Source organism: Dipodomys merriami, unplaced genomic scaffold, assembly GCF_024711535.1.
Source record: "Dipodomys merriami isolate MVZ:Mamm:240054 unplaced genomic scaffold, mDipMer1.0.p SCAF_10, whole genome shotgun sequence".
NCBI classification, from domain to species: domain Eukaryota; kingdom Metazoa; phylum Chordata; class Mammalia; order Rodentia; family Heteromyidae; genus Dipodomys; species Dipodomys merriami.
The window spans coordinates 32095550-32119770 of NW_027202271.1; the positions used below are offsets into that span (position 1 = coordinate 32095550).

Sequence of the window (24221 nt, forward strand, 5' to 3'; positions counted from 1 at the left end):
ACTTTAAGTAAAATAAAATAGTTGTTTGAACAACTGGTTATTTAAGGGAGGGAGGGAAAGAGATTTCCCCCTGCCGCCCCCTCCCCACACAAAGCACCACTACCATGAGAAGTAAAAACAGAGCATACATTCTTACTGAGTCACATGGACAACAGAGCAATAGAAGAAGAGGCATGTTAAATTTCTAACACAACACCACAGAACTCTTGTATACAATATTTAATGAAATGTTAATAACTCTTGAATTACAGATTATTATTAGATGAGACATTTTATCTGAGAGTTTTCCATTTTGTGGCTGCACATTTTACCCTCATAAATTTTTAGAGACAGACACCAAAAATAATGTGATTTCAATCTAGAAATGGGATATCACTTCATGCTTTTCTTATTAAATATTTTTAGATAGAAGGAAGCAAACTATTTTTATTGGCACAGGACATTGTTAGAATCATGCTTGGTTGAAATTCTTTTATTTTTAATACTTTTTCCTACAGGGTGCTGCTTTAATAAGAATGCTGGCTAATTTTATGGGCCATTCAGTTTTTCAGAGAGGTTTGCAAGTAAGTAAAATGTTTTCTATTTTCTTTTACGCTTTTCCATGTCAATCTATTTTAAGGATATGTTACAGTTCTGAATATTACCATGTTATTGAAATGATGGAAGATTTTAAGACCTGTAAGGTAAGCAACAATCCTTATAAATGAGAAAAGGAAGTTGTAGATAGGAGATTCACTGTATCACTGTATCATCAGGTTAAACTCAAATAATTTCAATAAAATTTAGAACGTGTTTAACTTGCCTTAAAAATTGAAGTAATTTTCACACATAATCCAAGAAAGACTTTTTGAATCTATCATATATTTTCCTTCACTAAATGTTGATATAATATGAGCTATACTATGGGAACAAATTACTGGTCTTTCTAAAATTACAAGTAACACCCATATTTTGGGGCTAATTACCAGATATGTACCTCTTATGTCAAGGTTGTTTTGCTCTTGATAAACATGGTTTGTTTGTTGTCCAATGATGATTGCTTTGTTTCAGTTAAATATTTTTTTTAAGTAGGAAGAAAAAGGCAACATTTTATCAGGCTGCATTTAAAATATGAAGTTTAAGAGTATATTCTTAAAAAGGAACATTATTAAACTCTTTAAAGTAGATACAAATATAGACAAAAATGGAACTTTTATTCCCTTGAATCTGCGGGAGTAAATCATGTTTCTCATAGCTGTGATTGATGAATTATTTATGATGCATTCTGCTACTTAGAAGTGTCCTTTAAAGTAAATTGATGTTCACCTGAAATACAATTATGCTAAGACAGAGAGAGCAATCAATCTTATCTGTTCTTAGTAAGCTTTTCATTTAGAAATTTAAATAAACTACATCTGGGATCAGGTCATATTTTAGTAGTATAATTCTCTCTTTACTCAACATACAATGAAAGATAAAAACACAAAGGAAGAGTTAAATATGTTATGACAAACTGTATATCCTTAATGCAACCATGAAAATACATAAATTTCTTGAAAAGTAATTTCCTTTAGAAAATATTTTTACAGATTCCTTTCTCAGCAGGGGCTGGAGTTTACTTTAATCAGCTCCTTCCATTAGGGACACCTTCAGAATTGCTGAATCCATTGAACCTATTTGCCAAGTGATAAAGGCACTATTCTGATCACATAGCTGGGAAAATCTTTCTTTTTCAAGGAGTGCCCTGCATGAATATAAACTATCTGGAGGAATGTCCTTCTTTATCCCGCTCCTTTGTTTTTCCCCATCAACGTTGTAGTATGACAGCTTCAGAAAATATCAAAGCTTTGGTAAGGGCAATACAAATCGAATTTGATTTCCTGGTAGTGAGTTGGTGTGAAATCATTTTCTGTATCCTATTTTTTTTTACTGCTTTTCTTCATCCCTGCATTTGGATTTGCTCAGCAGATTGAATAACCCTAGTTATATCATTATTTGGAAAGAATTATTGTTTCGTGATATTTTTCTTATTTCATCATCCTTTCTATATACTATGTAAAATATATTAATTTTAACACATCTTTTCCTACAAACCCTGCCTATTCAGTTTTATCTGAAACTATTAGAATATACTTCCATGGCATCCAACTTCCATTTGAAACTTAGATTTATATGTGCTTTTATGTGGTGATACCTTATTTGGCTAATTTTCAGCTGAGGAACTCGATGTTTGTCAACATTGCATTCCATTTGCCTTGTGACAGCTCATTGATCAGATAGATCTGTACCCTTCAGTCCTTTGCTTGCGTCTTTATTTATCCTCATCACTCAAACTGATTTAGTGTATCATCAGCAGTTTGGATGAGTTTACAGTAGATCCCTATGTCTAGGTGATAAATTATCGTCTCTTGTGCGTGAAGATGTATGGGGTACATTTTGGAGATGACCTCCTGAACAGACAGTTCATGTCATGGTGCTGAGTGGTCACAGAGTTGAAATTAATAAGCTTCCTGTCTGTCAGGCTCTGGGGAGTCTTGGTTTACAAGCTGTTGATAGAGCTAATCTGGTCTGTCAGGCCTTACCTCCGTCAGAAAAAATCTATTAATTGTTTTTACATTAACCGTGAGTATTTCTATGTTGACAAATGGAAGTTTGTTGTTTGCAAACAGATCCAGGGTTAGATTCACAGGCACAGATAATTCCAAATTCTACAGAGTGTTACTCCATATATATTTTTTCTTTCTCCATTCCTTCTTCCTAACCTTCTTCCTTTGCGCTCTTTGCTTTCATTTTTCTTTTCTTTGTGTTCAGACTTTATGCTGCCTATATCATGCAGAAATGATGTAAAAATGGCAATTTCTTCTTTGTTTATTTTATACTTCTGTTTTGTTAATTTTTGTATTTTTTCTGCAACTTTGTGTATTTTCATGGCCCACCTTATGCTCCTTGGGGAATAAGGCAAACATTACTTACAAATAAATAAATATTATATAATGTGCACAAACATATATTGATACATATATATGCATATTGTATATGCAATCTGCATGTACATAAACATAGGAACGCTATAGGCTTCTGGAGCCTATTTTATAAAATTCACATTTTACATATAAAATATTTAAATTTGTATTCAACACTTTTTAAAATCTTGCATAGTACTTTATATGACCATATATATATATATATATATAAAACTGCATATACATATACATATATATATATATATATATATATATATATATATCTCAGAACGCAGATATCCTAGAGATTTTGTAAGGAAAACTCTGTTTCTAGACATCATAAACTCATTGAATCACTTATTACAAAGTGTAGAGAAAAATTCTATAGTGAAAAACCTGAATTACTTTTTGCCTACAGACTATACATTTATATGTTAGTCCTGATACCACTAGTAAACTAGCTTCAGTTTTTTTTCTATGCATGCCTTTTTTTAAAAAATTATTATTCTAGTGATTAGAACTAGACCTTCATATAATCTAGTGCTTCATGCTTGTCTCATAGGTCTCTTGATTTTATTTTGATTTGTGTTAGAGCTCTGCCTGAGCTGACTTCAAACCCATGGATCCATCCTCTTGTATCTGCCTCTCAAGAGCAGCAGCTATAGTTTAAATGTTTGAATTGGAGGTATTGAAACTAAGGGTAATACATGTTGTCTAAGACAACATGTACCAGTCATACATAATATATATCTAAACACAGAAATAACTATACTTTTGCAAACTCTACATTCTTATTGTTCTACATAACCCATTTTACAAAATAATAGCAGGCATATTTGGGGAACTTGGAGGCAAGAGCAAACCAAGTCTAGTTTCTACTTCTAATTAATGCTGAGCTTTCTGAAAGTCATGAAATCTGCTTTGGCCTTTGACCTACCTTATAGTTGTAAAATGCAAGACTAAATTCTCCAAGATTCTTTCTACTTTTCATATTCTCTGTAGTCTCGTTACATAATTTTTACTTGGTATTTTTAACTTGGGGCACCTTTTTGAATTTGAAAAGAGAACCACAAACTTGATGTGCAAGATCTATTGTTCTTGAGTCTTAAAGTTGCCATCTGAATATTAACACTGGATAGCTACGAAAATGTGCCATACTATAAGGGTTGTCAAACAAGCCTGCCATCTGTTACAGTTTCTGCTAGTAATATTTCATACTGCCAGTATTAGAAAATCCATTTCATGAGGATTTTTTTTACCAACCTGTTTATTTTCCTCATTTGCTTTACATACTGTACATTTTGGTGTTTAAGGTCTAGTTCTCTTAGATGGCATTTGTAGAGACTTCTTAAAGTTTTCTTAGAGCTTTTTGTAGTACATAAATCCTATTTTATAAGGTTAGGATTTCAGCTTGTGCTATTTCAATCTGGAATTGATTTTACTTATGGGTCTGAAGTATCTGGGAGATTGGCCTTAAGTAGAATCAGAAACCCCCCATTGATGAGTGTCATTGTGGGGACTCCAGGAAGGGGAGCCTGCAAACTATGGGTTACTATTACCTACCTTCAAGGATACTATATTCTTTAAATTTAATCAAGCAAGCACCTGAAGAAAGTCATTTTGAAAGGTCTGAAACCACTTCTAGTGTGTAACTCAGTAACAAGAGCAAAAGCATTCTAGGTTTGCCAAAAGAAACATATTCAACATTGCATATATTTACATTTTCCTAAAACTGGGATGGGAGTGGGAGGAAAGGTCAGAAATATCACTGCCAGCTTTCAGAAAACCAGGAAATCTCACTACCACTCAGAACTAATATTCATATTCTGCTCTACCTGCAGTATCCTGGAAGCTCCCACAGTCTTCTACTCCCATCCTTTCCAAGGGTGACATGTCTTCACTCTCCTACCGTACTGAGCATTGAATGCTCTTCTTTCTTTAGTGTCTGTTGTATCTCCTGTGTGTGCCTCTGTTATTGTAAAACTTAAACTTGGACCTAACCAGGAAAGAATGATAGGAAACACAGCTTTCTGGCTTCCAGCCCACATAATGCTAAAGAAGGTCATGGGAATGGCAATGATGAGCTAACAGACACTTGACCTATTCATGTCTGTCTTTTTAATTAAATTTTCCTTGCATTATTTCTGGATTGTTTTGTGGAGATGTAGAAAGCCAATCACTCCTCAGTGTATCCCTTTCTTTTTATTGGTTTTAAGATCTTAGGATATTTCTGTACTTACAGAAGAATGTTTCCAACTAATTTCAACAATTTTATACAGATGTCTGATGAGAGAAGTCAGGAAAATGAACACCATTTACCCAGTTCATAGCTGCAATCTAGTTGCTTGGGATCCCAAATCTTCATTTTCCTTTCTGAGTTAAGGTTATATCAGATATAGTTATATTGGCAATGTGTCTAAAAGGTATTAAGTTTTAAAATTTGTAATTTTTAAAAATAATTCTGTAATTGATAAAACCTGGGAAAATATAGGAAAGTTTAGCTGAAAGTGATTGCTTTGATTTTTGATTAAATGGATCATTTAAAACATTTGTTTAACATGCACACAAGTGTAGAATCCTCCCTCCTCTTACTTCCCCAACTGGGCCAATCCTCAAGGGGTATAGTAAGTTCAGAGAAAGGAATCTAAGTAGTATTTTGGCTAAATAGCTTTTGATTGAAGACCAGCTTTGGACAGCACATCTGGGATGTAAGCTTATGTATTTTTCCAGCTCCGGATTTTGTTCTGGTAGTGATTTAGTGATAATGGCTAAGAAAACAAATACATGATTATATATTAAGCCCTATTTGGGCTTCAGCAGAGTCTGGGAAATGCAATAGGCAGGTCAACAGTAACCAGAAACCCACCTTCACACAAGCTCTAGTTAGTTTTTAAATATAATATATTTTTCACAATAGGCACCTGAGTTATTGTTTATACACGAACATTTCTAAATTTCTTTCTCAGTAGTAATGTGTCTAAGACAACCTAGCATAGTCTAAGGGCTTCCAAATCTGTTTAACAGTTGCATTAATTGAAAGTGATTATCTTCTTATAAGCACACAAGCAATGTGATGAGACAATAGGGTAGAAGGGAATGTGGTCCGATCCCTTTTCTATCATATCTGTTACTGGAACAAACTTCAATGTGCAGTGATGTTGAGTTTCCTATCCTGTGTGTTGCCTGGAATATAAGCTTACGCAAATTTTGTCCCCACTCTCCTCTTCTGTCTCTCTACAAGTTCTTGGCAATTTTAGATAAGCCCTGATAATCTTTGTTCTTTAAATGAGTGTTGCCTGTTATTTCTCTTTCCATTATACACTAGTACCTATGACAACAATTTTAGAATTTTTACATTTCTCATTTACTAGAGGTCTTAACTGCGTGGTGCATATAAGTGAATCCTCACCTATATGTAGTAATGCTTATAGTTAAAATACATATGTTTAATAAATCCAAATTTGGTTATATTACTTTGTTTTATGATTGAAATAAAGTTTCTATACCTCCAGGCTTGTTTCTATTTCAGAATTGCAGACTTACTTTAAAAGTAATTCAGATAATGATGCTTTAAGTTGGAATATTTGTTATATTATTTGGACCTTCCATATTTCACTTTAGTTGTTTAACTCTTCCTAATTAATTTTAGTTTTAAAAATCTTTCTAGTAATAAAAACAAAGCAATGATTGTGAAATTCTCATATAGCATTGATCAGCTTTGGGGCTATTAAAAAAGCACTTAGTATCAGTACCATTGGCTCATGCCTGTAATCTTAGCTACTCAGGAGGCTGAGGTTAGAGAATTGTACTTCAAAGCTATCCATGGAAAAAGTCCATGAGAATCTTATCTCCAATTAACAACCAAAAAGCCAGAAATGAAGCTATGGCTCAAGTGATAGAGCACTAGCCTTGAGCATGAAAGTTTTAGCACTGTGCCCAGGCTTTGAGTGTAGTAGTGCTTAATACTGCACAATTGCCTTTTCTTTTCAAAGAAAGCAATATTGTTGTAATGATTGGAACCCAGCAGTATGATTCTTCATGTTGTAACGAGTCAACATCAGGAAATTGAAATTATGAACAAAGATCATTGTTAAGCTTGATGCAAACTCAAATCCTGAGATTTGAGTTTTCCTGTCAGAAAGCAAGTCACCTTCCTGTTCAACCAGTAAGGAAAATTGAATAGCATCTAAAATATGGTTGAATAAAGAAAGATTTTTCTTAATTAGTATTTAACTGTTCTTTTCCATAAGGTAACTTACAGCAAGATGCTTGGCTCCAATTATCAGGGTGGAAATTGCTTATGCAAATCAATGTAAGGCAATGAGGTGTGCATAGAAAGCAGAAAGGAAATATCATTATTATTGGTTTGTGCTCATAAAATTCTTATAGCTTGGAGGTAATGACAGGCAAAAGCCATAGGGATTATTAGCAGCAACAACATGCTCAGTAACTTGTGTTCCAGTGAGGTGTTCTATGTTAACATGTGTATTCAAGATTTTTATTTGAAAATTTCAGCTTTATGTCTATGTGTGAGAGTATTTGTCTTCTTGTACATAGGTTTTCAGATCTATTAGAACTAAAAAAAATAGAACAGAGACAGTATATCAAAGTTTATTTCTCAATAGATCTTATTTTTAATGAAGATCTTATTTTATTTTGTTTTATTTTTTAAATAAGTTTTTTATTGTGAAAATACTGTACAGAGGGGTCACAGTTACATGAGCAAGGTAATGAGTATATTTCTTATCAAGCATTGTTGCCTCTTCCTTTATTTTATTATATATATACATGTACATACATATATATATATATATAAGCTATTGTACAGAGGGGTCACAATTACATGAGCAATGTAATAAGTCCATTTCCTATTGAGCATTGTTTCACCCTCCTTTATATTTCCCCTACCATCCCTTTCCTCCCTACCTCCCCAACTCCTCCCTCCCCTCTCTCACCGCTCCCCCCCAATGCAAAGTTGTAAATTTCATTTTCAAGATAGTGTCTTGTACATCTCATTGTACACTGAGTCATCCTGTATCCTTATTTCAGCATTTTGTTATTTTCCTTCCCCTCCCCAAATTAGAAAAATGTATATACAAGATGCAGGGCATCGGAATCATATATAGTGACAAAGGGGTTGTACCATAGGGGAAGAACATACAAAAGAAACAAAAAATTACATAGAGCTTCCCTACGACCCAGCAATCCCACTTTTAGGCATTTACTTAAAGATCACAAATTAGGCCATACTAAAGCTACCAGCACAACTATGTTTACCGCAGCATTATTCACCATAGCTAAGATATGGAACCAACCCAGATATATATATATATATATATATATATATATATATATATATAATGGAATTCTATTCCTCCATCAGAAAGAATGACACCACCCCATTTGTTAGGAAATGGAAAGACTTGGAATAATTATGTTAAGTGAATTAAGCCAGACTCAAAGAAACATAGGTTCCACGGTTTCCCTTATCTGCACAAACTAGTATATATCTAGGACAAGCAGAAGAGGTCAAAAGCTATGTACATATGACCATGTAATCTGATGCTAAAGCAAAATGAACTCCAAGAAAGGGACACAGAGGGTTTCATCTTTGTTGCTGTTCTTCTTAATGATTTTATTGTTTTTATTGTTCTTTTTCAAATGGTAGTTAAATCATGCTCATTCTAAAATGATTGACTAGACACTTTTTGCTCAAATGTTTACATGTTCTACATGAAATGTTATACACTTGTAGGCATGTTATAGCTAGAAAGGTAATACTTGATAATTATTTGTTGCAATTATTACATGTTTGATGTTAGTTTGTTGTGATAATTCAATATCATATGATAATACTACTATCTGAACTGGGAATCAATCTAATTACCATTTAATTTATTAAAGAGCTAACTACAAAGCCAAATTGAATATATACATATTTATTTATTTATGGAACAATTCCATTTAGTTCTATCTCTAGGACAAAATCAGTAATTTCAAAAAAATAAATATCATATCTATTTACAGTTTTGAATAAGACAAATCTAAGTCTATTTGTAAGCTGCGGTGTTTTTTTTTTTATATAAAGTCTCTGAGTCCTTATTTCCTCAATTTTGACATAAATGTTGTAAGCTGATGATTGTGACTACATAGTACTAACTAAGATGACTTCATTTTATCCAATCTAACCAGAACCTTTATGATACTGTATTTGTTTTCTTTTATCTGTTAATTAAAGGCTTAAGATCTATATTTTTGCCTACCAAGTGGACAGAATAAAATGATATTTTTGCTCACTTCATTTAAAAATCATCTGTGAGATTATTAGACACATTCAGTGATGGACCGGTACATTTGTGTGTTAGTGTGTGTAATTGCATCTGCTTTGCAAATGCATGTGTACTTGGTTACACCTGTGTAAGACTGTCTACATAGGTATAACTGTCTAAACATTGTCATTGACATTTATAGACATTACCATTTGGTCTGATTATCAATATAGAAGTACAATAAACTTACCTTAGTGGCAATGCCTTTTTCTAATTTATTTAGGTCCTGAAACAGCAGTTCTTTTATTTTTTCCTTTGAAAGTTTAGTTTCCTCTTATTTTATGTTCTCCTTTTGGAAAGCTCATGTAGTAGCTCAGAGCTGTATGTTTGGTAGTCATAAGTTTTAATGTCTGCAGAAAATTCCTCCTAAGTTAGATTTGTTTTTTACTCATGCTTTCATTTTTGGTGATAGCATTGTTATTTATTTTACCATTATTTATATGATGTATATGTCTCACAATGCACTGCACTCTGTGTTTGTGAGCATTCAAATTGTGTTTCAGTTATTCTTAAATAGTACTTTAATTTTTTGGGGGGGGCGTCCAGTCGTGGGGCCTGAACTCTGGGCCTGGGTGTTGTCCCTCAGCTCTTCAGCTCAAGGCTAGCGCTCTACCACTTGAGCCACAGCACTACTTCCGGCTTTTTTTTTTGCTTATGTGGTGCTGAGGAATCGAACTCAGGGCCTCATGCATGCAAGGCAAGCACTCTACCACTGAGCCAACTTCCCAGCCCCTTTAATTATTTTTTATAAATTTTACCACTATGTTTTTGATGATCTCTTTAACACATTTGTAGAAGTATGAAAATTTTCCTCTTAAATATTATTATTAACTACTACGTGTAATGTCTAAAAGTTCTCTAAATGCACTATGCAAAACATATTGAATCTTATAAAATTTCAAATAAATATTCATTTTATTAGGCAAAAATTTCTCCCACTGTTATTTCTGTATATATATATATATGTGTGTGTGTATATATATATATATTTCCTCATAAACAAAGTTGAAAATTTAAATATACTTTCAGCTTTTCATTCTTTTTATTTGCTTTAATAACTTTTATACATGCTTTTTTGGCTCATGTAAAAGTTGGAGTTCTTTATTTTACTTGCTATCTTTTTACTATTATCTTTAAATATTTGTACAAAGGAGGTGCTATTTAACAAAGCAGTTTATGAATAGAATACATCTTGATCAATGTCACTGCTTTCAATCTTCTCACCCATCCATGTCCAACCAACCTTTTCCCTAACTTTTCTTGATTTTGTAGGGTATGTCTAACTTTTTTATTGTCTTGGCATTTACTCTCAGTAGTGTACTTGAAAGGCTGAAGCAGGAAGATCATGTGTTTAAAGCCAACTTGAGGACTCCTTAAAACAATAAGAAAGAATGGCAAGGAGGAAAGGAGGTAGTAAGGGAGGAAGGGAGGAGGGAGAAAAAGAAGGAAAGGAAAGGGGAAAGAGGAAAGGAGAAGGAAAGAGAAAGAGAGAGAGAAAGGGAGTGTTAACAAGACTCTTGAAAGCTCTTCAGTTTTATCTAGATCTACACTACTCTATATCAGGACTGACTGAGATTTCTCAGTTGAGGGCCTGGAAAACAAGTCCTAAGAGGATATAACAGTTGGAGGCTGAGAGCAGGGCAGGGCAGGGCCTATGAAGGAGGTGGAGATGGAATCTCCAGGGTGCCAGACAGAACAGTAAAGGTATCATCTGTCACTGCCACAGAGAAAAGCTTGTTTCAGGAATATTAAAATGGTCAATGTGATGAAAGGCAGCTCTGTAGCTGGGGAGGAAAGGGATGGTAAGGGAAAAATAAAGGAGGGTGTAACAATGCTGGATAGGAAATGGACTCATTACCTTGCTCATGAAACTGTACCCCTCTGTACTGTATTTTTACAATAAAAATATTATTAAGAACAATGACAAAAAGACCAAAAGGTGCTCCTCTTACACACAGACTTGTCATGCTCATTAGAATGGGTAAGGAAAAAGTAGATATATAGGAGAGAAGCCAAAGTATAGTATAGAATAGAAATTTGCAAGAGGAGATTGGGGATAGAGGATTCTGGTTTGGTTTTGTTTCATTTTGATTTTAAAGTTGAGCAATGGCTGTACTGGTTTTAAGTTAACCGAGGATAGTTTTGAGAGTGTTGGTCTTTGACAGTTACTTTCTAGCACTTGGGGGAAACAGGGAGTGCACACATAAGTGAACTTCTTGTGAGAGGTGGAGAGGAGGGGTGTGTACACAGGAGTAGGAAGAACTGTCAGGCTGCTCTCTGTGCCTGACTTTAAGGATGTCTGATATACAACCAAGCCAAGTGTCTCAAGTGCATGATTTCCCTTGAATACTCATCTATAAACACAGGTATGGAGAAGAGCAAATACATGGATTCATTCAGAATCGGTGTTTTTGTTAAGCCAGTTTCATTAAAGGACAGGGGCGACAAACGAAATGATCATGTTTGTTAAGAATTGATAAAGAAGTAGCAGAACTCCAGCCTTAAGCAAAAAAGGCAAGTGATATCAGGAGGGCCTTAGTTCAAACCCCATTGCTCAATGTGTTGAACCATCAGAGAACTAAAAATATCTACACTTAGTAAGAAACAACAGTTAAAAAATAAACCAATGGGTCCAGAATACAAAATATTATTATTTTAAAGCTGTATTAGAAACTTATCCACATTTTTGAACATGTGGAGTATTTAAGTGTTATGAAAGGCCCTAAGGAATATTTTGCTGTCTAGAAAATACAGCAAAGAGCTCTCAGCCCTCATCCACAGTTATCAGCCTGACATCATGATATACACTGATGAAAGAAGTAGAGGTAGTGTATGTTTCTTGAGTTTGAAGGTTAGTGGTGGTACTGCTTTAATGTCAACTTCAGCATTGCCTCCATTCCATGGGTCACCCATCAAAATCACGTAATGGGTAAGAATCAGCTTTTCTCTTATCTAGGCTGAATCTATCAGAATATATATTCTATTTTATATTACCTGAATATGCATTCTATTTTTCCTCAACTGAATTATATTTCCTTCTCAATTGGTCAGCAGTCCTAGGGATGAGCAAGGAAAGAGGCAGGAGAGAGAAACTCCATGCATACACCTAAAACTGCATTTTGATTTATAAGAGGCAATGCATTTTTCCCAGCTACGATATAATTTATCCATTTTGTGAACTTGTAGTGGTCAAAGTCCTTTATCAGGACATTCAAAAAAAAAAAGCAATTCACAAACTTGGGTTTTACCAATAGATTCATTTTATATCTTGGTAATATTTCAGGTTAGCAACACAAGTGAGAGGTGGGGATTTTTTTTACTGCTCTGCAACACCCCTGAAGACTATTATATTTACACTGTTTCGCTGACAGGTGTAGAACCCTGTCAAGTTGTTTTGCAGTGGAGTCCAAATGCAGCAGAGGCAATATTGTAATGGGTAATTCTTCTGAATGTGGTAGCATTAGTGCATAATCTGTAATTACCACATAAGACATATTTGAAAACAAAAGTGGTATGAGAATTGCCATTGTGTATGATTTAAAATAAATAAGCCAACAACCCTTTCCTGAGGAGGGCAGGTTGTTCTGATGTAAAAATTTTCTTGCTTTTCTGCTATATTTAGCAACCCTCTTAGGAAAAAAGTACTGAAAATTGCAAAATTTACATTCATTAAATGGAGTAATGGTTTTTTAAAATATGTAAAATTTTTCTGTTCCTGGAGAAATAATCCAAATGCTTCCATGTCTAAGTAAACAACTTATAAAGATAAATTTTAATTTAAAGAAAACATACATTTAAAAAAGATGCAAAATAACAGGCAAACACTGATATACCCAAGCATTGTTCTTAGATCTTTTAAAATAGCTTTCTTTCTTTCCTAAATGTTACCTTTCCTTTTTCGTTCATTGTTATTGTTGCCTTTCATTTTTTGTTTATTTCACTTCGTAGGGTGGCTCGAAACTGTTGTTTCTAGAAAGTTAAGTCATGCCTCTAGATCCCATTTTACTTTATTTTTTCTTGAAAAGTTACTTTTTTTTTTTTTTTTTTTTGGTCGGTCGTGGGGCTTGAATTCTGGGCCTGGGCTCTGGCTCTGTCCCTGTGCTCTTCAGCTCAAGGCAAATGCTCTACCGCTTGAGCCACAGCACCACTTCCGTTTTCTAGTGGTTTATTGGAGATAAGAGTCTCACAGACTTTCCTGCTTGGGCTGGCTTTGAACCGCAATCCTCAGATCTCAGCCTCCTGAGTTAGGATTACAGGCATGAGCCACAGGCGACCGGCAAGTTACTATATTTTATAGACATAAAAGTTTCAAAAATTATGTATACCTCTCCACTTTTAATTCTTATCTGTTAGAGTTCAGTATATATATATATATATATATATATATATATATATATATATATACATATATATACATATACATATATTTCTTTTATTTATTTTTTATTGTGAAAATACTGTACAAAGGGGTTACAATTACATGGACAAGGTAATGAGTACATTTCTTATCAAGCATTGTTGCCTCCTCCTTTGTTTCCCCTTCCATTCCCTTCCCATCTCCCAACCCACCCCCTCTACTCTCCCCACTCCCCACCCCCAGCCAAAGTCATAAAGTTCTTTTTTCGACATAAGGACTTGTACATCTCATTGTTGCAATGGGTCCATCTGCATCCCTATTTAAACGATTTGTTTTTTCCCTTCCCTTCTAAAAATTATACCAACATCAAATACAGTGAAAAGCAGGGGTTATACTGTGGGGGAGGGACATACAAAGCAACAAAGATATCATCTTATACATATGTTAGAAACAATCGCAAAAAAGAAAAAACATTTGTCTTTTATTTTTGTATAAATCTTTCTTAATACCATATTGATCATTTTGTTTAATATTTTTAACTACTCTATAGATACTAACCAGAATATATATTTTGGTTTATAGTGACGCTTTCTTTGCTTTAGTTGACTTTTGTGTTTATTTTAGTCTGTTTGCTTCTGTCTCCCAAGGTCAATGTGCAGGAAGTAGATGGGCCCAGCTTTGAATGAGTTTAACTAACTCATGTGTGACATTGCAGTGATTGGACACTTTTTTTCTGCTTTTGTTATTCCTATGTCCTTTTAAGATCACCTTCCTCTAAGAATGTATCAGCTGATAAACATTTAAGTTCAGAACTATGTTTCCCATTTTAAAGCCTCTTTTACATACAAGTCTTAGATAATTTTAAAAATTGTGTTACTACTTGCATCCTTATTTCTGGAAAGTTTCTACATCCCATTTAAGTTTAATTTTTCCCAAACTTTGTATGTGCTTTTTTTAAAAAAAAATTAAGTACATAACTCATTTCCCCCATACTAACTGCCCATAACACAACCAGAATTTTATATAGTATAAAACTGGTTCATTTTGTATAAGTTGTGTAAGATATAATTTTAAATTTCTCTCTGAGAATTACCAAGAGTATTAAAAAAGTATCTGCTTGTTTGTTTAGATCATAGCTGAATTAAGTAGAAAGAAATGTACTAAAAGGATAGTATGCAGCTCATAGACTACTGGAGAAGTCTGAAGAATTAAGCTTTGAAACTGGAGAACACAAGATTCCATAATCAAGACTGCTATCCAAGGACATGGCAAGTGCAGCTATTGTCATTGGTATGGCTCTTCCCCTTCAGTATCGCCATCACAGGGTTTAATCTTCCAGCTACTCATACTTATTTACTTTCTTTTCTCATTATTCATTTAAAATTCATGGTCCTAACATGAAGCACACACGTTCAGGGGGTGAGAGTACATGCTTGTGCTTTTAGTTGCCATGCGAAATGGAGAGGAAATACTTAGTGTTCTGTCCTTTCCATTTCCATAGTGGGAACAGAGCCTTTGATTCCCCCCACATCCCATAGTGAGTGACTGCCCCTGTAGAAGAATCATGACTAAATGTGGTAAAGCCAACACATGACACATGCTCACTACACATCTTTAGAGGTACAATTATTCTTGATGGAAAGCAACAGTATTTCAAACCTTTGCTTCAGCCCTCTTGTCACATGGGAAAAAACAAAAACAAACAAAAACAAACAAAAAACAATGCTTGAATTTACCTAGCATTTTCCAAACTCATCTCTCAAGGGGAGGGCATTCCACTGCCCAGTGACACGGAGGCCCAGACCTAAGTCCCATCTCTTCATAGAAACACTGGTAGTCTGCCCAGAGATAATCTCCTCTTCTTTCTTATTAGCTTGATTCTGATTTTCCTCTTGCCCTCCCTGGGAGAGAGAAACATTTTTGAGAACTTTGAATTTCCTATGGAATTCCCCAAACAATGCTCCTTTTAGCTGCAGTAAAGGGCTTTTGCTGAAGTGTATGAAACATTTTTGTTTGTGGCAGTACTGAGGCTATACCTTAGGGCCTGGGCACGTTCTCTTAGCATTTTTGCTTAAGGCTGGTGTTCTACCCCTTGAGCCACAGCTCTGTTTCTAGTCTTTGGGTGCTTAATTGAAGCTAAGAGTCTCATGATACCCTCCGATCTAAGCCTCCTGAGAAGCTAGGATTAAAGTTATGAACCACCAGTGGTCAGCAATGTGATTTTGATCATTGAAAATTCTAAGGAATGAGTTTGTTTCCTGAAAGAGAGGCTTATGAAGAAATTGTGTTTTTCCTCCATACAAGGAACATCTGAATGTGATGCTTGGGATCACTGCTGCCATCTAGCCACAAACCTGGGGATGGAAGCATCTCTGAAACATAGATAAGGGTGGGCACATAAATTATTCCAGAAGAGATTAGCTGCAGCTTCCCCAAGCTATTAGTTTGTATTGGACCCATGAATGCTCTGTGTCCTGTGGAATAAGCTCTATATGGGGTCAATTTTCCATCCTGGCATGCTGAGGGACTCATCAAGAGGAGATAAACGATTCCATAATTATTTCCAAATAAATCTTAAAAGATAATAGCTTATTTCTTCAGCTTAGTCTTATTTTTCCCTTTGACTTTATTAGTTTCATCGGGATTTCTACATGAAGGGTTATGATCCATGTCACTTGTTAGCAAAGGAAATAAAATAAAATTGTCTCATAGGCAATAACTCATGTTTAGATAGATACAAGTTATATATCTGACAAATATGCACTGAAATATTGAATTGTATTTTTCAATTGTGTCTAAATAAGGCACTTTTGGGTGGATGATGGATATAAAAGTGTCTGTCTGTTTCATTGTTGATCAGAGGAAGGCATAGTGCCAAAAGCAATGAAAAATCACATACATATATTGAGCATCTACTGTCTACTATGCTGGGCATGGGGATGCTGGCTACATAATGATAAACAGGAGTCATGTGTTTCTTACTCTTTAGGAGCTTATAGACGATGTGAAAAATCGGATTAATAAACACAGAATAGTGATACAATGCGAGCATCCTCTTATGCAATGCAGTGGATGAGAGTGTAAGAAACATTTAACTACACATTAGTAAAGAGAACAGAATGAGGGTGGAAGAGTTCCTCAAGTGAATGCACTAAAAATGAGTCCCAAAGAATGAATTGAATTTAAGTAGCAACACGAGAAAAAAAAATTGGAGTATGTTGTGTGCAGAGAACTAGAGGGGATATATTAGGTATGCTCATAGAGCTGAAAGTGGCTCATTTGAGGCAAAGAACAATGAGTTCACATGGGATGGGAGAGGTGCAAAGGGAGCAGACCATGATAAGCATTTTGAAGTTGACTGAGGTGTTTGGATTCTATTCTAAGAATAGTGGTGAGTTGCGTGCACATTTGGTTAGAAGTATTCTGGGCTGGGCACCCGTGGCTCACGTCTATAATCCTAGCTACTCACGAGGCTGAGATCTGAGGATCATGGTTCAAAGCCAGCCCAGGCAAGAAAGTCTGTGAGACACTTATCTCCCATTAACCACCAGAAAATGGAAGTGGTGCTGTGGCTCAAGTGGTAGAGTACTTGCCTTGAGCTAAGGAGCTCAGGGACAGCGCCCAGGCCCAGAGTTCAAGCCCCAAGACTGACTAAAAGAATTAAAAGTATTCTTGCTTCTTTAAAGATGAGCTTTGAAATGGATGGAACAAAAAATAGTGACACTCAGTCATTCAGGTAAGATATGAGGCAATGATTGTCATAAAGGAAGTGAGAACCTTTGAGGAATAGGTCATTAGACCATAGGTCATTATTTGAATGTGGTGGTAAAGGCACGAAGGTGGGTGAGAGGAAAAGTTGTCACTAGGGATGGACTACCAAAAAGAATTAACATAATGATGCTTGGGATGAGGTCAATTTTAAGTGCGATTTGTGTGTGTAGGCATGGGTGGTGTTAGGGACTCAAATCACAGTCTCATATGTGCTAAGCAAGTACTGTACCACTAAGCAATATGCCCAGCCCTCAAATGTGATTTTCATTTGTGTATATGATATCTCTTGGATATTAGATTTGGGGTAACCAGTTGTGTGAGTTGGTCTAGGGTTTGTATGTATGCCAGAGTATCTGGAGTCCAGTAGTTTGATTTACTAAATGAGGATGGTATTTACTATATAACAGCATGCTGATTTGGATTGATGCACAATGTAAAGAAATTCATGCCACAGAAAAAGGCAAGAAAATTTTTTTCATAGGTCATGCCAATTTACTGTTAATGATATTTCCCTCCTATTACTTGTTTTTTAATGGACTGAGATTATTAAAACTTTATGAGAGACAATGTCTATAGAATTTTTTAATTGTCAAGGTGATGTATAGAGGGGTTACAGTTACATACGTAAAGTAATAAGTATATTTCTTGTCAAATTTGTTATCCCTTCCCTCATTTTTCTCCTACTTTCCCTCTTCCCAACACCTCCCCAAGTTGTACAGATCATTTTTTATATTGTGAAAATACTGTACAGAGGGATTACAATCACATGAGCAAGGTAATGAGTACATTGCTTATCAAGCATTTTGCCTCCTCCTTTGTTTTTCCCCTACCATCCCTTCCTTCCCATCTCCACAACTACATTCCCCACCTTCCCTACGTCCCTCCGCCTAAATTTTAAAGTTCGTTTTTCAACATAGCATCTTGTACAACTCGTTGTTGCAATGGGTCAACCTGCATCCCTGTTTAAACAATTTGTTTTTTTTTCCCTTCCCCTCCCCAAATTATACCAACATCAAATATAAGTGTAAACAGGGGTTATACTGTGGAAGGAAGACAAACAAAGCAAAAAAAAAAACCCAAAACAAAACACGTGGTACTTATAAATATGTTAGAAACAATAGCGAGAAAGAAAAAAAAACACTTGTGTCCTTATCTTGGGGTTCATTTCATTTAACGTCATCTTATCTGACCTTTCTGCTTGTCTCAGACATATACTAGTTATTGCAAATAAGGGAAACCATGCGACCTATGTTTCTTTGGGCCTGGCTTATTTCACTTAATATAATTTTTTCCAAGTTTTTCCATTTACTAACAAATGGGGTGGTGTCATTCTTTCTGATGGAGGCATAGAATTCCATTGTGTATATATACCAAATTTTCTTGATCCATTCATCTACTGAGAGGCACATGGGTTGGTACCATATCATAGCTATGGTAAACAATGCTGCAATAAACACAGTTGTGCTGGTAGCTTTAGTGTGGTCTTGTTTATGATTATTTGGGTAAATGCCCAAAAGTGGGATTGCTGGGTCATAGGGGAGCTCTACATGGAGTCTTTTGAGGAACCTCCATACTGCTTTCCAAAGTGTTTGAACAAGTTTACACTCCCACCAACAATGCAGTTGGGTTCCTTTCTATCCACATCCCCTCCAGCATCTGTTGTTATTAGAGTTCTTGATTATAGCCATTCTAACTGGGGTGAGGTGGTATCTCAATGTTGTTTTGATTTGCATTTCTTTTATGGCTAGGGAGGTTGAGTATTTCTTCATGTGTCTATTCACCATCCTTCTTTCCTCTTCAGAGAAGTTTCTCTGTAAGTCTTTAGCCCACTTATTTATTGGGCAGTTGTTTCTTTGAGGATTTGTTGTTGGGGATTTATTTTGAGTTCCAGGTATATTTTAGATGTGAGACCCTTGTTCGTTGTATGGCTATTGAAGATCTTCTCCCAATCCATGGACTTTCTATTGATCTTGCTAGCTATGTCTTTTACCATGCAGAAACTCTGCAATTTCATGCAATCCCATTTGTCCAACCTTTCTTTGACTTGTTGTGTTGTGGGTTTCTATTAAGAAAATTTCAGCCTGTGTCAAGAAGACCTATGGTTTCTCCTATTCCTTCCTGTAATGTTATCAGGGTGTCTGCTTTGACTCTGAGGTCTTTGATCCATTTGAAGTTGATTCTGGTGCAGGGTGGTATATAAGGATCTAGCTTTAGTTTTTTGCCAGCACCATTTTATGAAGAGGCTGTCTTTCTTCTATTCTATTTTTTAGATCCCTTATTGAATATTAGGTGGCTATAGGTCTGTAGGTTCATTTCTGGGTTTTCAATTCTATTCCATTGGTCCTGAGGTCTGTTCTTGTGCCAGTACTAAGCTGTTTTGATTACTATGGCTTTGTAGTAAGTTTGAAATTTGGTATTGATATTCCTCCAGCACTGTTCTTTCTGTTAAGGTTCGTTTTTGCTATTCAGAGTCTTCTATTGAACAATATGAATTTTTTGGAATGCTTCTTCTATTTCCTTGAAGTATAAGGTTGGAATATTGATAGGTAGCGCATTAAATTTGTAGATAGCCTTGGGAAATATTGCCATTTTCACGATGTTGATCCTTCCCATCCAGGATCATGGGAGGTTTTGCCACATTCTAAGTTCTGTTTGCTTTCCTTTTTGAGGTTTTTAAAGTTTTCATTATACATGTCCTTCACTTTTTTGGTTAAGTTAATTCCTAGGTATTTTATTTTTGTGGGGCTATTATGAATGGAGATGCTTTCCTGATTTCAGCTGCTTTCTCATTGTTGGCATACAGAAAAGCCATTGATTTTTGAAGGTTAGTTTTATACCTTGCTACTTTGCCAAAGTTTTGAATCAGCTTGAGTAATTTGGGAGTGGAGTCTATGGGATTATTTAAATATAAGATCATGTCATCTGCAAAGAGAGAGAGTTTTACTTCTTCTTTCCCTATTTGGATCCCCTTTATGTTTTCATCTTGTCTTATTGATGTAGCTAGGCATTCTAATACTAAATTGAAGAGAAGTAGAGAGAGTGGACATCCTTGTTTCATTCCTGAGTTTAGTGGAAATGGCTTTAGTTTTCACCATTAAGTATAATGCTGGCTGTAGGTTTGTCATATACAGCCTTTATTATATTGAGGAATGTTCCATGGATTCCTAATTTTTCCAGAGCCTTCATCATAAAGGGGTGTTGGATATTGTCAAATGCTTTTTCTGCATCTATTGAGATAACCATGTGGTTCTTATTCTTGCTCTTGTTGATGTGATGAATTAAATTAATTGACTTGCATATATTGAACCAGCTTTACCTCCCTGAAATGAATCCTGTTTGATTGTGGTGTATGATTTTTTTGATGAATTGTTGAAGTCGATTGGCCAAAGTGTTGCATCAATGTTGATCAAAGAAATGGGTCTATAGTTTTCCCTGAAATGAATCCTGTTTGATCGTGATGCATGAATTTTTGGATGAATTGTTGAAGTCGATTGGCCAAAATTTTGCATTGATGTTGATCAAAGAAATGGGTCTATAGTTCTCTTTCTTTGTGAGGCCCTGCCTGGTTTTGGAATTAGGATTATGATGGCTTCATAGAAAGAGTTCGGTAGTGAACTTTCTCTTTCAATTTCATTGAAGAGTTGAAGGAGTATTGGTGTGAGCGCTGCTTTGAAGGCCTTGTGGAATTCCACTGTAAATCGATCTGGTCCTGGGCTTTTCTTAGATGGGAGGTCTCTTATTGCTGTTTCTATTTCAGTGTTTGATATGGGCCTGTTAAGTTGTTTTAACTCATCTTGGTTTAGTTTTGGCATGTTAATATTTGCTAGGAAATCATCCATTTTTTCCAGGTTCTCAAATTTATTAGCATAAATGTTTGAGAAGTATTCCCTTATAATGTTCTGGGTCTTGGTTGTTCTGTGGTGATGTTTACATTCTCATTTCTAAGTTTGTTTATTTGGGTGTGTTCTCTTCTTTTTCTGATAAGATTTGCTAAGGGTCTGTCAATTTTGTTAATTTTTTCAAAGAACCAACTCTTTGTTTTGTTGATTTTTCTGTTTTTTGGATTCAAATTCATTTAATACTGATATAATTTTAATTATCTCCATCTACTGAATTGGGGTTTAGCTTGCTGCTCTTTTTCAAGGAGGTTAAGATGTCTCATTAAATTGTTGGTTTCAGATCTCTCCAAATTGTTGATGTAGGAACTCAAGCTATTAACTTGCCTCTGAGTACTGACTTTGCTGTGTCCCAGAGGAGCTGGTAATTTGTGTGTTCATTTTTTAATATCATGAACATTTGAATTTCCTTTCTAATCTCTTCCATGACCCACTGGTGATTCAACAGTGTGTTGTTCAGTCTCCATGTGTTACAGGGCTTTCTTTGGTGGCTTTTGTTGTTGAGTTCTACTTTTATTCCCTTGTGGACTGAGAGAATGCAGGGCATAACTTCAATGTTTCTGAATTTGAACAAGTTTGCTTTGTGACCTAAAATGTGGTCTATTTTGGAAAGTGTTCCATATGCTGCTGAGAAAAATGAGTATTCTGATGCTGCTGGGTGAAATATTCAGTAGATGTCTGTTAAATCTGGTTGATCTATGCAGTTGTTTAGAACTGCAGTTTCTCTGTTGAGTTTATGCCAGGTTGATCTATCTAATGGGGATAGTGATGTGTTAAAGTTCCCAATAATTAATGTCTTTGGATCTATGTGAGATTTGAGGTAAAGTATTGTTTCTTAGATGAACTTGGGTGCTCTGCTGTTTGGTGAATAGATAATTAGAATTGTAATATCCTCCTGAAGGAGAGATCCCTTAATTAGTATGTAGCGACCTTCTTTATGTCCTCTCACTAATTTTAATTTGAAGTCTATTTTATCTGTTTATGGGGGTAGTTTGCTTGGTAGATTTATTCCAGCCTTTCATTTTCCGAATATGTTTGTTTTTATGGGCAAAGTGTGACTCTTGAAGGCAGCAGATTGAAGGATTTTGCTTTTTAATCCAACTAGATCGTCTATGTTGCTTAATAGGAGAGTTTAGTCCAATAATTTTGAGAGTTAGGACAGAGAGGTGTTTGGTAGTTCCTGCCATGTTATCCACCTTCTTGGGGACTGCAACAGCTGGGTTCTTCCTATAGTTCTTGAATTCTAAGTTTGGGTGTGGTTTCTTGGCCTTTATTGTGGTCTCGTTGGCTTTCTATGTGTAGGAAATTTTTAATTATCTTTTGTAGGGCTGGTTTGGTGGAGATGTATTGTTTCAGTTTTTCTTTACTATGGAAGCTTTTATTTGACCTTTTGTTATGAAGGAGAGTTTAGCTGGGTACAATATTCTTGGTTGATAGTTATTTGTCTTTAGGGCATGACATACATCATTCCAGGCTCTTCTTGCTTTAATTGTCTCTGCTGAGAAATCTGAGGTCATTCTAATTAGTTTCCCTTTATATGTGATCGATATTTTCTCCTTGAAAGCTTTAAGGATGCTTTCCTTGGTCTAAATTGATCCTGTGCAGATTTATAATGTGAAGGTGGTATGTCCTGTTCTGGTCTGGTCTATTTGGGGCTCTAAAAGCTTCTTGTATTTAAATGGACCTATCTTTTTGCATGTTTGGGAAGTTCTCTTCTAGGATCCTGTTAAATAAATTTCCTAGACCATTAGCTTCTGTCTCTAGGTGCGCCTCTATACCCATTATCCTCAGATTAGGCCTTCTGATGGTGTCTTCCAAATGTTGAATAGATCTATCATATTTTTTGGTTTTGTCTTGGATAGTTGTGTGTTCTTTCTCTATAATATCTAGGCTGTCATCAATCCCCGAGATTCGATCTTCTGCATGGCCTACTTTGTTTTTTATTTCATTTTCTTCTAATTGGTCGGCTTTAATGGCTTCAAATTCTTTGTTGGATCTTTGTTTTAGATCTTGTATGAACTTCTTTACTTCCCTAATTTAGTGTTCAGTGTTTATTCTCATATCACTTTGTTGATTGGTAATAGTTTCCTTGGATTCCCTTTCCTTCTGATGGGCTCCCTTCAGCATTCCCTTTGTGGTCTCCCTGGTTTCCTTCAGCTGTCTGTTTATGGATTCCATGAATGTCTCTATTGATTTTTGTCTGTTCTCATCCTGCTCATGCAATTCCTGTATTACTCTTTGATTAGCTTCCTTATACTCACACCATTCCTATATTTCTCTTTGACTGTTCTCAGCCTGCTCACACAATTCCTGTCTTTCTCTATTTTCAGCCTGCTCATGCAAATCCTGTATTTCTTTTTGACTGTTCTCAGCCTGCTCACAAAATTTCTGTCTTTCTCTTTGACTCTTCTCAGCCTGCTCATGCAATTCCTATATTTGAGTAGTTTTCCCATTCTTAGGAGATTCTTGTAGTAAGTTTTGGTTAGCCTCATCATGCTCATGAAGTTCCTGTATTAATCTTTAGTTTGCCTTGTCTCACTCCCTATCATGCTCACACTGAGTCCTTTGCAAGTTTTCAGTCTTTTCATTCACCATGTTTACCAGTAGTGTTTGTAGAGCTTTTTGGGACCCCTCTCCTCTGGATTATTCATTAACTGTTCTGTCACCTGATTATCCTGACTGGGATTTTGAGATGCCTGGCCTTGCCATTTGTTGTGTGTTTCTCTAGCTAGTTCTGCCCATTTGGTATGAAAGTAATACCAATTTTGTGCTAGAACACTCTATTAAGGTAAGCATTAACCAGAGTCCTGTAGTTGCACAGTCAAATGGCTGCAGATACAATGTAGTTCAATATATACAATCTGTTCAACATCAAATGAGTACGGATTAATGGGCTAAGAACATTAACGAGGAATTCAGCAAACCA

General features: G+C 35.5%; 1 protein-coding gene across 1 annotated transcript in view; it reads left to right on the forward strand.

Moving 5' to 3' along the window:
- The window catches only part of Trhde (thyrotropin releasing hormone degrading enzyme), a 378190-nt gene that overhangs the window by 249266 nt on the left and 104703 nt on the right, over positions 1–24221 (forward strand). Inside the window, exon 7 of the mRNA XM_069988744.1 lies at positions 498–563. Within this exon, the coding sequence (XP_069844845.1) occupies positions 498–563 (66 nt within the window). The remainder of the gene's footprint in view (positions 1–497; positions 564–24221) is intronic.